The sequence below is a fragment of the Staurois parvus genome, unplaced genomic scaffold, assembly GCF_062004578.1.
Source record: "Staurois parvus isolate SC_StPar_1 unplaced genomic scaffold, SC_StPar_1.0 ptg003601l, whole genome shotgun sequence".
In the NCBI taxonomy this organism is placed as follows: Eukaryota; Metazoa; Chordata; class Amphibia; order Anura; family Ranidae; genus Staurois; species Staurois parvus.
The window spans coordinates 960,520-974,541 of NW_028321397.1; the positions used below are offsets into that span (position 1 = coordinate 960,520).

A 14,022-nucleotide genomic window follows, 5' to 3' on the forward strand; every position below is an offset into this window, starting at 1 on the left:
TGGACACAATATTGTCAGAAATAATACATCATGCATTCTTACGTGCATATCAACAATTGAGCACAAACTCTTCCCTCGCCCTCAGAAGGAGGTAGTGCTGCCATGCTTGGGCTTCCACTTCAATGAAGGCCATATTTTTGGTGGTGGGTGTCGTAGATTTTTTTGGTTTCCTTTTGTGCATTTTTCAGTGAAAGCTGGAAATTATTTTAAGAAAATAAAAATATATAGATAATCTATCTACAGGAATATACAAAGAAAGTGAATCCATCCTGAGCTGTATTATAAGAACAGAAGAATGACATCATAAAACCGTTCCTCCTCTATGCGTCTTACTGGGCTAATCGCTGAAACTTTCCGTGTCGCTGTAGTCGGTGGACACGGCACTCTCACACAGGAAGGTGTAGGACTTGCTGAGGGGTTTTTGGTACACTAGGGAAGGGAACAGAGATAAAGGATCAGAGATACAAGATACTGCAGTAGATGCCCCTATATTTTCAAATCATAACATCCCAGTGAAGCACGCATTGCACACAAGTCCCTGCAGGTCCATTATCCCGTGAACCAGATGATCGATGTAAATCCATACAGCCTGCAACTACCTCTACAAAAACCCCTCCATATGGTCCATATATGTTCCATAAGGGTTCTTTCACACAGGTGTGCTTTAAAGCGGAGTTCCACTCACACTGTCAAAAAATAAAAGTCAGCAGCTACAAAAACTGTAGCTCTTGACTTGCAAAAAACAGCCACTTACCTGTCCCTTGGTGTGTCCCCCTCAGCTTGTTTCACCGGCCGTCCTGTATTCCAGGAGGCCGGCATCTTCAGTGTGGGCACCAGGCTGTGACAGCTTGTGGCTTCACAGCCGGGTACCCACTGCACATGTGCGAGTAGCGCTGCGCTTCATGAATGGTCCTGTAGTCTTCTGGGACCTGTCACGTGTCCCAAAAGACTACAGGGAGGGAGGACACCTTCCGCTTCTAATCCCCTTAGGTGATCGGACTGGAAGTGGAAGCAGATATCTGTCAAATTCGGGTACCCGCTCGCTTTCCCCCAAAGGTGCCAATCCTTAATGGGGAGCAGTCCTTAAAACGGAACCTCCCCTTTTGGGTGGAGCTCCGCTTTAAGTCCATTTTTCATCTGTTTATGGACACCCATGTATTTCTATGGACTAGCGCAGTGTTTCTCAACTTTTTTTCAGTCAAGGCACCCTTTAAAATTATGGACAGTCTTGAGGCACCCCATTCTAAAATGTGAAAAACTATTCTAAATAGTTTTATATAACTCAGCAACATCCACACATGTAGGACACCCAACATTGGAGGTGATTTATTCTTCCAAAGCAATACACTTTTGCACACTGGTACTGACTAGTATTCCAAGGTTTCTCCTCTCTCTCAGTTTTTTTCTATCACTGAGCTAATGTGACCCCAGCACTGATGGAGAGGGGCAGAGGAGGGTCAAACTAGGATTCTGTGCAGGCAGCTGACATCCTCCTTATCAACTGATGATGTCATTGGTTGTCAGGACGCTGGCGGCTAAAAGGTTGTAATGGCGCACAATGAAAACCTATGGCTTTGTGTAACTAAAAGGCAGATTGTTCCACCCGCTGGCTTGTATACAATTTTGGGAAATTTTTAGACATATTGCCAAGGCATCTCTGAAGAAATCTCAAGGCACCCCAGGGTGCCTGGGAACCCTGATTGAGAAAGGATGGACTAGCGGATGATCATATGTTTACAACCATTAATGTCCGCATCCATTAACATCCAGTTTTTTGAACAGAAGAAAACCCTATTTTTCTTCCGTAAAACCCCCAGAATGGACAAAAAATCGATGTAAACGGATATATTGTTCATTTATGCATCTGTTTTTGCATTGTTAAAATGATGACAAATCGTATATCTAATGACAGCCACGTAGTGCAATACGTGATAGGAACCAATAGACCCTGGCGTCTAGATGAGAGCCATCCCAGGGCCAAAGTATGGCTTTTGCCTTCAAAAAACATCAGCCGTACTCTGGCCCTGGGACGGCTCTCATCTAGAAGCCAAGGTCTAATGGTTCCTAATGGTTGGCATAATGCGCTAGGCCTGGTGCTCTTGCTTTGTCTTTTTTGCAACTATGCAATTCAGTCTGGTAAAAGCTGGTGTCCAGGGATTTTTTTAACCTCTTCACGCCGGCCGCACACAAATGTGTGACCTCCCGGCGTTGGGCCTAGACGCCGAGCGGCCGCACATTTGTGCGCAATTAAGAAAAACATATGTGCTGAGAGCGCGCGCCCTGCGTACCATGTCCGGTACTCACGGAAAGGTCCCGATCTCCTCTTTCGATTGGGACTTTTCCCGATCATGTGACTGCCGTGACGGCGAATCACGGCGGTCCCATGACCCTAAAACCCCGCCCTGCCTCCTGAAACCCTTAAGGGGCCGGGAGGCGCCGGCGTGAAGAGGTTAAACTTTAAAGAGGTTGTAAACCAAAGCATATAGTGTGTACTTTTTTGGGTTTTTTTTCATATCTGCATGGAGCTCAGGTTAGAAAAAGGTGGTAGAATATCAATTGGCTAGTATATGTGGTGTGTCTAAGCTGGGGGATGGCAGAAAAATTTTTAGGGTCCAATGGTGGTCCCTGTATCAGTACCTGTGTCTCATGTCACTATAAAGCTGCTCCTTCAGTATGGAGAATTACAATGTGAAGCAGAAAGGCCATACATACCTGCAAGATGTGAGCTGCCATCCTCGGAATCTTCCAGCTGGTCATAGTCGTAGTTGACGTTCGGGTGCTGAAGCAGAGTACAGTACTGGTCAGTCTGGTCCATTAAGCTGTACAGACGGTACAAGAAGCACATTATCTATACCAGGACTCACCTTCTGTGTTAGTAGCCTGCTCCATGATTCAGGATTCTTCTTCTTTAATGTAATCATGGCTTCTCCGCTCTTCACCAAACACTGAGACTTTTCAGCAACAATCTCCTTAGAGAGATCCAAGTCTGCTTTATAGTGCTTCCCTCCAGCATGACAACTGCAAAAAATAACATGGAATCCAAGTTTCATGATTTCTATCCACCAAACATTGCATTTAACCCCTTGCCCTCCAGAGGATTCCACCCCCCCCCCCCCCCTCCCGACCAGGCCATTATTTGCGTTACGGCGCTGCGTTATTTTAACTGACAATTGCACGGTCATGCAACACTGCACCCAAATTAAAATTATTCCTTTTTTCCCACAAATTGAGCTTTCTATTGGTGGTATTTGATCGCCTGTGTGTTTTTTATTTTCTGCGCTATAAAAAAAAAAAAAAAAAAAAAAAAAGACCGACAATTTTGAGAAAAAAACAATATTTTTGACTCTACTATGCAAAGGGTTTGCTAAAGAAAACAAGTGTATGTTTTCACAACCGGTTAATTTCTTCCATCCAAGTGCCATGCAGTATGGAAGAATAGAAGGAGAGGAGGATTTGTGGTATTAATTTCACCCCTGGGAAGGATCACTGGTTACCATTAGCAGTACCATCAAGCCCCTATGGAGATATATTGGTTACCATTAGCAATGCTCTGGAGTACTTGTGAAGTAATATCGGTCACCAACCCAATGCTGTTACTGGGATAGTCCCAACAAACACAACTGACCATCCTAGAGATAGGTGGTCATGGGATGATGGGGAGTGCAAATCCATGTGGGGCACCAGTCCGAGCACAGTGGATCGCCTGTCACTTTAATACGGAGTTCACAATCAAGAATCTAGAATGTTTGCGATTTATGTTTCACATACTGAGACTGTTTACCAAAACCAGTTTATAGATGTTTACCACTCATTATATATGGATTGTTAATATGTTTATATTGTTTGCACGATTTATGCTCGGTCCAAATGCTATTTATAATATTAATAATGGCTACATAAGTCATACTGTGATTACCTGAACAGCACTCTGGTAGCGTGGAATGTACACTTATGATCTGCTATGTCTTGTAATTTCACAGCCAAGAAAACCGCGTCGCCTCTTTCATACCATCTCACTTCTGGGTGGAAGCTACAAAGCAAATACACAGGAGGGAAGATTTAGGAAATTGAGTATAGAAACCCTCCCAAACCTTTCCAGGGAAAAGAGGACCCAACAGTCTTGTGTGAGTTTACACTGGTCATACAGGAACATAAACAACATTCTGTTTTAAAGAAAATAATCAATTTCACGTAATCTCTAACACAGAGGTGTCCAAACTGGCCCTCCAGCTGTTGAAGTACTACAAGTCCCATCATGCCTCTGCCTCTGGGTGTCTTGCCTGTGGATGTCAGAGTCTTGCAAGGCCTCATGGGACTTGCAGTTCCTCAACACCTGGAGGGCCATAGTTTGGACACCCCTGCTCTAACAACACATCACATATTTCAAACTAGCAATGGAGAAGGCAACTAAAAAAGCCTTTCAGTACCCTTTAAATAACGCGTCAAAGTGTCCATATTGTAATATCACAAAGACCAGGACTTTTACAGCTCTGAACAAAACCTCACCAGGACTTCTGCTGGCTACTAAAGTCCCGTACACACGATGAGAATATCGGGGGAATAATCGGCCATTTCTTGTTTGCATGTTAGTCTTATATCGAAAATGAAAAGGTTACTAAAGTTAAGAAAATTCTCTTACAACAGAATGCAAGTGATGTAATGTATTGTGATTTTTCGTTTCTGAGCATGTGCGGTCTTGGTCTTCTGATTTTTTTTTTTTTTTGGATGACAACTGTACTGATTAACCACTTGCCTACAGGGCACTTATACCCCCTTCATGCCCAGGCCAATTTTCAGCTTTCAGCGCTGTTGCACTTTGAATGATAATTGCGTGGTCATCCAACATTGTACCCATATGAAATTGTAATCATTTTTTTCACAAAATAGAGCTTTCTTTTGGTGGTATTTACTTGCCGCTGGGTGTTTTTTGTGCTATAAACAAAAAAAAAGAGCAAAAATGTAAAAAAAAAAAAAAGTTTTTCTTTGTTGCTATTATAAAATTTTGCAAACAGGTAATTTTTCTCCTTTTCCGATGTGCGTTGATGAGGCTGCACTGATAGGCAGCACTGATAGGCGGCACTGATGGGCAGCACTGATGGGCACTGACAGGTGGCAAAGATGAGCTGGCACTGATGATGCAGCACTGATATGCAACAAGGATGGACACTGATAGGTGGAACTGACAGGCAGCACTGATGGGCACAGGTGGGTGGCAATGATGGGCACTTGTGGGCGGCACTGCTAGGCACTGATGATCAAGTGGCAAGTGGTTAAACGAAAATTGTTCATTCTGCTGTTGTATGAGAAAGATTTTCGTGTTTCTCACTTCGGATATTGTCACATGAACTGTTGTAATCGGCTCTTAAAAGCTGTGTAAAAATGATCAGATAATTGGACGATCGCTTCTGGATATTTTCGTACGATTTACGTATTCTGCGTACAGGCCTTAAGGCTTGGGCAGATGAGCTGTGGGCAGGGCTGGAGGTCTTGGGTTGGGGCTTAACTTCAAAGCAGACATCAAGGAGAGTCAAGCAACTTTTCATAGATGCCCTCATTGTTAGTTTTATACAATTCACACATAGTGCTTACAAACATGTGACTTTTCAGCTAGTCAATGTACTGGCCCAAAGCTCGTCACTCTAATGCATTCTATGCATGAAGGTAAAAAACAAAACCCTTACCTGAGCCCCACCGTGATCCAGCGATGTGCACAAGAGCCTTGGCTACCTGTGGACTCTCCGTAGTCATTGGCTGAGACAGCAGCAGAAACCATTGGCTCCCACTGCTCTCAATCATAGCCAGTGAGCCAATAAGGAGAGAGAGAAAGAGAGAGAGAGGGGGTGGGGCCTTGCTGCAGTTCTGTGCGTGAAATGACATGCAGAGAAGCGGCTCGGGAGCGAGCCTGCTTGGTTGCCCTCACAGCAAGTAGCTTGCTGTGGGGGCACTTGACAGGAGGGAGGGGCCAGGAGCGCTGGCGGGAGACCCAAGAAGAGGAAGATCGGCACTGCTCTATGCAAAATCAATGAGCAGCTATTATTTTTTTTTTAAAAAAGCAAATGCCTTTAATATCACTTTAATAATGGTAACAAATCATAAACAAACCTCATGGATGGAGGATTCTGAATTGGCTGGGGTTCTTTGGGCTTAGCCACCTGTTTATCTAGAGAGAAGTAAATGACAGTAGTGAACAACCCAATCCGAACAGCACGATTCAGATGCACAGACATGTCTGCCTGTATACAGCTGCACCCCAGCAACAAGGAGGTGTGTCAAGTTTTTTCTTTTTTTTCGGCTGTATTTGTACGTTTACACATTGGCACTGGGACAGAAGTTGAGGAGGAATCAAACATTTTAGATTATTTTAATAAATAATCCAATAGGTGAACTTGTTTCCTGTTGCTTCTTGAGGACAGGAAGTAAATGGGAGAGAGGAAGGTTTTCAGATAACTTAGGTAATGCCTAGTGGTGCACCGAAATGAAAACTCTGGTGCCAAAACCAAAAATTCAAAATGCACTTGGCTGAAATCCAAAATGCGCAGTTTTTAAAAATGAATATATATTTTTTAGGAAAAAATACACTTTGATTAAAAAAAAAAAAAAATCAATATATACCCAAATTTTGTGTAAAATATGAAAGAGGATTTTACGGCGAGTAAATAGATACCCAACATGTCATGCTTTAAAATTGCGCACGCTCGTGGAATGGCGTGAAACTGCAGTACTTAAAATATCTTTATGGGCGATGCTTTAAAAATTTCTACAGGTTAGTGTAAAGTAACAGAGAAGGTCTAGTGCGAGAATTATTGCTCTGACGTTCGTTGCGATAGCACACGTGTGTGCTTTGAACACCATTTACAAATGTGGACATGGCCTATGTATGTGTTCACCACGGGGGGAACGGGGGCACTTTAAACTTTTTTTTAAAAGGGACAGTGCAACCCCGCCCCCCCAAAAAAAACATTAAATAAATTTAAAAAAAAAATGTAATCACTTTTATTCTTATCACAAGAAATGCATGCATCCCCTGTGAAAGAAATAATTAGTGACAGGTACTCTTTATGGAGAGATATGGGGTCAATAAAACCCTACATCTCTTCTCTGCAATGTAAGGCATTGGATCAAAAAAAAGCATTGATCTAGTGCTTTTAAAAAAAAAAAAAAAAATTGCCGGAACGGGAAGTGACATCGCTCCGGGCCTCCAAGGGCAAAGAGATGAGTGGAGGCCATCTTTCCTTCACTCATCTCTATGCCCAGTGCCGGGATTGTTTGATGGTTTCTCAGGTAAAGCTGAGAACTACCGAGCGGCAGCACCGAGGGGCGGGGTTTTTTCAGCACCTGTATTGGTGCTTCTTTTCATATCGGCCGACGGCCGAAAGGGGTGTTTTTGGCCTAAACGTTTCGGCCACTGAAATTTCGGTGCATCCCTAGTACTGCCTGGACATCAGGGGCAGACTGACCATTTAGAAACTCGGGCACTACCCGAGAGCCTAGGGTCAGTAGGGGGCCACATGAGATGCCCCTGGTACCTTTTTCATAGGCTATTTTGAGTTTGGGCAAAGACACAGGGGCCCCATGATCCCCTATTGCCCAGGGGTCCCATGAGTTATTATTATTATACAGTATTTATAAAGCGCCAATAGTTCGCTCAGCGCTGTACATTACAAAGGGAGACAGAACATGTGACAGAACAATACCAATACAATGCAAAACATGAGGGGATCAAGGGCCCTGCTCTTTGGAGCTTACAATCTAGGAGGGAGGGGGTGGTGGCACAGGAGGAGATAGCTGTGGGGGATGGAGTGGTAGGAAGAGTGGAGGAGGTCGGCAAGTTAGCAGGGGGTGGGGTAGGCTTCCCTGAAGAGATGGGTTTTCAGGGTGCGCCTAAAGGAGAGGAGAGTAGGTGATAATCTGATGGGTTGGGGCAGGGAGTTCCAGAGGATGGGTGACACCCTGGAGAAGTCCTGGAGGCGGGCATGGGAGGAGGAGACCAGGGAACTAGAGAGAAGGAGGTCTTGTGAGGAGCGGAGTGTGCGTGCTGGGCGGTACTTGGATATTAGGTCGGTGATGTAGTTCGGGGCAGTATGGTGGACAGCTTTGTACGTCAGCGTTAGGATTTTGAATTTGATCCGTTGCACAATCGGAAGCCAGTGGAGGGATTGGCAGAGGGGGGTGGCGGAGACAGAGCGGTTGGAAAGGTGAATGAGTCTGGCAGCCGTGTTCAGGATGGACTGAAGAGGGGATAGCCAGCGGCGAGGCAGGCCAGTGAGGAGGGAGTTGCAGTAGTCGAGTCGTGATATGATGAGGGAGTGGATGAGCTGTTTAGTGGTTTCTGGGGTTAGGAACGTGCGGCGGATGAGTTGTCAGTCCGCCGCTGCTGGACATACACTTTAAGCCCGGGAGTCAGTGTAACAAGCAGCCAACTAACAGAGGTCAATAATGGAAGCCTCTATACCATGGCCATGCCAAGTTTACTTTAACTCAGCCATTAAGAGTTCCACAGACATAGTGGTGCACACAGAATGTGGTGCAGCTCTGCATAGTAACCAATCAGTTTCTAGTCTCAGCTTGCTCAGTTAAGCGTTGACAATAAAACCTAGAAGCAGATTGGTTACTATGCACAGCTGCTCCAGATCCTGTGGGCACCAATTTTAGTAATTATCCCCCAATGTACACATATAACACAGTTCAAAACCCTTACCAGATTCCCTCTCCTTGACAGGTGGTGAAGGACTCGTGACCTGTGGTTTCTCAGGAACGCTCTCTGACCCAGTTAAACATTCATCTGATGAGCTGCTAAAAATGTGCATGAATGAGAATTAGATTACATGCCGTGTGTGTTCAATAGTTAGTCTGGCTGAAAAAAGGCAAAAGTCCATCCAGTTCAACCAAAAAAAAAAATAGTTATAATCCTATACCCAAAGTGAATTCAGAGGAAGGCAAAAAAAAACCCAACAAAGCATGATCCAATTTGCTCCTGCTGGGAAAAAATTTCTTCCTGATCCCGAGAGGCAATCGGATACTCCCTGGATCAGCTTTACCTATAAATGTTGGAATCCAGTTATATTCTGTGTATCTACTGTGAGTGTATGTGTGTATTTGCAACTACGCAAACAAGGCTTTTCCAATGAAACCATTATAGTGATATGACATGTATACAATAATGTATATCCCCCCTCCCTTGTATAGTGATAGGACATGTTGTATACAGTACTTACTCCTATAAAAGTAAATAGAAGTGAGCGCTCCTAAAAGTTGCTGCTAAAACACCAAGCGGTACCAATAAAAACTCTGTAAAAGTATAGATAAATAAGTGTTTCGGTTTACAACTTCCGGCTTCTGCGGCACCGCCGCTGAGGGGACAGGTGCAGGAGAGGTCCGCTCTCCTCCGCTGAGAGGAGACACCCTCTCCACCGCCATGGGGGACTCGGAGGGACTAGGAGTAAGTACTGATAAATAAGTGGGGTGTAGCGCTCAAAACAAATAAAAACAATATGTCCACATATATAAACGCATGTGAATGCGTAAACGGATATAGAGTCTGTATCAAGAAGAAATATAGCAGATGAACTTGTGACTCCAACCAAAAGTGAAAAATGCGCACTCACCGGACGCGCACTGGAAGTTATAAACCGAAACGCGGCTTCACAAAGAGGCTTGGAGCGCAGGTGCAGTCGCTCCATGCTTCATCTGTGCTCACTGCTCGCCATAGAGGAATTTCTCCTCGCATTTGGCGAGCAGCTTTTTCAAGCCCTGTAGTAGTGTCATGGAGGTCAGCAGCAGGAACCACCGAGAGCTGTGGGGTTTCAAGGAAAGTTTCCCATACAATGGTAACCATTTGTAATAAACATAATGGCAATGGGCAGTGCAGGCAATGGGCAGTGCAGGCAATGGGCAGTGCAGGCAATGGAGAACGGTGAGCATGCACACTCTTCTTTTACAAGTAATAGTGGCCTTACTAATTATTTTTTGTGACAGGATCAACTAAGATTTAGGAAGGTGCTTTAGTGTAAGGGGGGATAAAATAATGGCTAGAATACTAGCTAGCTACTACTCATTCATATCTGTCCTCATAGATAGGAGCCTCATACTGATAATCAGCTCAAGGCTTCTGACATAAAAAAAAAAAACGTTTCAAGGACTACATTTCCCAAAAAGATAAAAAAAAAATCCGTAAATACAATTTTCATATGGCGCCATTTAGAGTCTATTATTAAGACACAAACCTAACAGCAGACATCAGTGGGGTCTTGGCAGAATTCAGCAGGGCTTTCAGGTGGGTCACATGTTCAGGGTTATCGGTTGCCATACCTGTAGCGAAGATCTCCTGGCGGGCATTTAGGTCATACACAACGGTGGACAGGCCGGTCAGTGGGCTTATCTGCACCTACACAGAGAGGTGGCACAGTACAGTGATCAGTGCATCCAATCACTTTGATATACTGGAAAATAACATTTTAGTGCTCACTGTAAAATCCTTTTCTTGGACTCCATTAGGGGACACAGGAAGTCTTAACTGTTGGGTTATACTTTCCCCTACAGGAGGACTGAACATTGACAAACAAAAAAAATAAAATTGTAGGCCAGCCCAAGGTAACCCCTCCTACTACCAGCATGCCTCAGTTGTGTAGCAAGAGAGTGCAGAAACCATAATCAGAAACAAAGAGGGGTGGGATTTGAGCCCCTCAATGGATTTCAAGAAAAGGATATTATTACAGGGAGTACAAACATCCTATTCTTTTTCTAGTCCATTGAGGGTCACAAATAGAACGAATGAACACCAGGTGGCTAATGTAGTAGAGTATGTATGGATAATAAAGGCTGGAGCCCAATCTCTGGGACCATAAACTTGAACAATGGTCTGTCTGACAAAGGACAGATGGGCAGGAGAACAATGAACTAGTAGTTGATATGAAAGGCAATAACTAAATCAAAACAAAAAATACATCCGCGCTGTGTCTTCTGCTATGTGGCCCCTCTCACCAACACATAGTATAACAAACCTACACACATATAAACTCTCAAAAAGTGCAGCGCCACCAAAACAATTGTTCAATAACAAAAAATGTGATCAAAAATATATAATACAATAAAATTAAGTAAAATAAAAAGCTCCATAAAAAATGATAAAAGTCTCGGAGAAACTTTTTAAACCGTAAATGCCATTAACTTGACAGTTGTGATCACTCTTCATCTAGCGTAATCAAAGGCCCACCACCGCCTCCTTGTAAATTAAAAACTCACCGGAAATGATGGCTGTCATTACAAAAGCATATGCGCTCATATAACAAATCCACCACAACCAATGTATATGTGATATCTCCCAGTAACTGCATCACCAGGCACCTCTCAGCGGGAATGGGGGCTGTGACAAATAAAGCTCCAAAGGAGCACAACGAATCTCCAATAGCATATTTATTTAAAAAATGGCATTAAAACAGTACAAAACAAACAGTAGAATTGCTTACATAGGAAGCTGCTACCAACCTGGGATCTCGCAGTGGCATGACGTCAGCACTAGACACTCCTTGCTGACGCGTTTCGTCCAATAGGCAATAACTACCTTAGGCAAGAAGAAAATCCTGGACCTCAACACCACCTTGTCCGTATGCAAGACCAAAAATTTAATCTTTCTAAGGGAAAGCTGCTAGTTCAGACACTTTACTTAACAGAGGTTATGGCTACAATGAAATCCACCTATCAACCTTTTAAGTGCAAGTAGAGAGAGGCATGTCTCTAATGAGTTCAAACAGCTGTTTCTGAAGCAAAACCAGATGCTGCTGAGACATTGGGGAAAAGATAAGGGGAGTTACATGGTAGACCCCTGTGCAAAGGTCTTAATTAAAGAAGAAGAGGCCAACGGTCTTTAAAATAGTATGATAACGGCAGACATCTGAACCTTAAAAGTGTTTAGAGCCAAATGTGGATCCAGGCCCGTCAGCAGAAAAGAGATGATTTATGACATGGAGAAACTGAGTGGAAGCCAGGATCCTTTAAAAATGATGATCTGAGCGAGTCCAAAACTCTAAGCATTGTTTAGCACAGGGGGTCAAACAACTCTCCCTTTCACTGCAACACCTACGAAATTCAAAGTTGGAAACTATTTGTTCAAAAAGAGCGGACGAACAAAAGTAAAAAAAAATATTTCAATTGCCTGAGGAGACGTAAAGGCTATGACAGAGTTTACCTGGTATGTGCAAACGGGATCAAAGGCCTGCTCATAACGCAAACCTACAACGGAAGGGAGGTGGAATGAAGAGAGCTGGAAAAGAATAGTAAAGGGAAGGACCATTCTGGGGGGAGGAGGGGGGTCCCCAACCTCTCTGCTGTCATTCAATGGAGGGTAAGGAATGAAAACCTTGCCTGATGTCAAGAGAGCTACAAACAAGGGTGTGGACCTTCTAAAGGAGGGCTTAAGCTGGACTGCCTCACTCACAGGTGACCACCAACACTAGGACCAGGTTACACCCGAATCAGCCAGATCTTACAGGGGTTAAGTCCTAGTTGAGATGCTAACTAGCAGGCTTCATGAGGCTTACTCTGTACAGAAAGTGGCATGAGCATTCTAAAAAGGGGAAGCCAGAAGAGGGCACTAAAGTGAACCCAAGTGTGCGAGTGCTCCGAAGAGCAATAGGTGTGCATGGGCAAACATGAGAATCCTGGTCTTTGGACAAATAAAGGACGGTTAAAGCTAGTCTTAACTCGTGGATCAGGGAGTCCTAACGAGAAGGAGGAACCATGAGGAGTATATGTATCCCAAGAGGCTGTTCATGTCTTGCGGACAGGTGGTGTTCATGAGGATGAGAGTTAAGGCCCACAGTTCCAGAACCTGAAGGTCACATTCCAGGCTAGCCCTGTGCATCCAGTTCACCAGGGTACAGCCTCCAAAGCTGGGGCTAGCTAGACCAGTTCAAGCAGCAATGCAGAGAGGAATCTTGTCTGAAACTGAAATGCTAGAGAACAGAAAAAAAAAAGGCGACCCGGAGAAAAGATGTCCATACTCCCAGATCACTAGCAAAAAATGCCGCTGAGAGCCTGAGCCTTCCACTCCCACCCCCTCCAGTGAGTGACAGTCCCTGCTCTTTGCTCAGTGAAGTGATCAGCAGTCATGTGATGGCTCAGTTCTCAAGCTCAGAGCCGGCAGGGGACAGCTGCAGCCATCTAGGTGAGTAAATATATTTTTTCAAATCCCACGTTTCTCTAAGATTTTTCTGTTGGTCATTGCCTAATCATTCTCCAGGTAGCAGGATAACCCAACTGTATCTGAATTCCTGTGTTCCTTAATGGATGAGAAAGAAATCCCCTTTTGCTCTGGTCAATCATAATTTGTAGATTTCACTTGAGAGTATACCAACTGGCATGTTACATTTGATTTTTTCTAATATTTCCAGGTAACTGTGAATTATGGTTTGCATGAGCAGCCACATTCATATTCGATAAATATTTGAATTGCAACTCATCCAGCGAAAGTTCGTTTGCTCATAATTCTAGTTTCATTTGCTGATCAATTGATATATTTCTAGTGACAAAGCTAGATGTAGTTTCCAATTAATTAACACCTTACAATAAGAAGTACACATAAACCCCATCTACATCTTCTTCTTACCATGGGGTCCAACCAGTAGGTGTTTCCTAAATTAAGAACGACTTTGGCTCTGTGGTTTTTCCCTTTGATGCTTCTGTTAATAATCCGTGTCACCTGACAAAAGTCAAAGAAAGTAAAAACTTTATATAACTTTTCCATAAATGGTTTCCAGTGCATCTAGACATTAATTATTTGTATGCGCAGGACATGCAGAAGACCTCATCTCAATGCAAAGTCCTGCCCACTTTGGCTCTCAACCTGGGAAGGCTTAGTTCTGACTCATGCCAAATGCTGAGGGCCTTAGTAACCTGCGATCGAAGACTGGACTGGACTGTCATAGTATCCTAGATCTTAAAGCATCTAGATAGGGAAGAGATATTTTAACCCTTTCTCAGCCAGGCCCTGTGCTCCACTCTTCAACCCAGGTGGCCAGACCATTT

At 43.9% G+C, this 14,022-nt stretch overlaps 1 protein-coding gene across 1 annotated transcript in view; it reads right to left on the reverse strand.

The window, feature by feature from the left end:
- Positions 1 to 259: 259 nt before the first annotated feature.
- The window catches only part of TDRD12 (tudor domain containing 12), an 80,692-nt gene continuing 66,929 nt past the window's right edge, over positions 260 to 14,022 (reverse strand). The window contains exons 26-31 of the mRNA XM_089667818.1: positions 13,604 to 13,696; positions 10,224 to 10,384; positions 3,917 to 4,030; positions 2,865 to 3,018; positions 2,713 to 2,779; positions 260 to 429 (exon numbers count right to left, since the gene is read on the reverse strand). Coding sequence (XP_089523944.1) covers positions 338 to 429; positions 2,713 to 2,779; positions 2,865 to 3,018; positions 3,917 to 4,030; positions 10,224 to 10,384; positions 13,604 to 13,696 — 681 coding nt within the window. The 3' untranslated portion in view covers positions 260 to 337. The remainder of the gene's footprint in view (positions 430 to 2,712; positions 2,780 to 2,864; positions 3,019 to 3,916; positions 4,031 to 10,223; positions 10,385 to 13,603; positions 13,697 to 14,022) is intronic.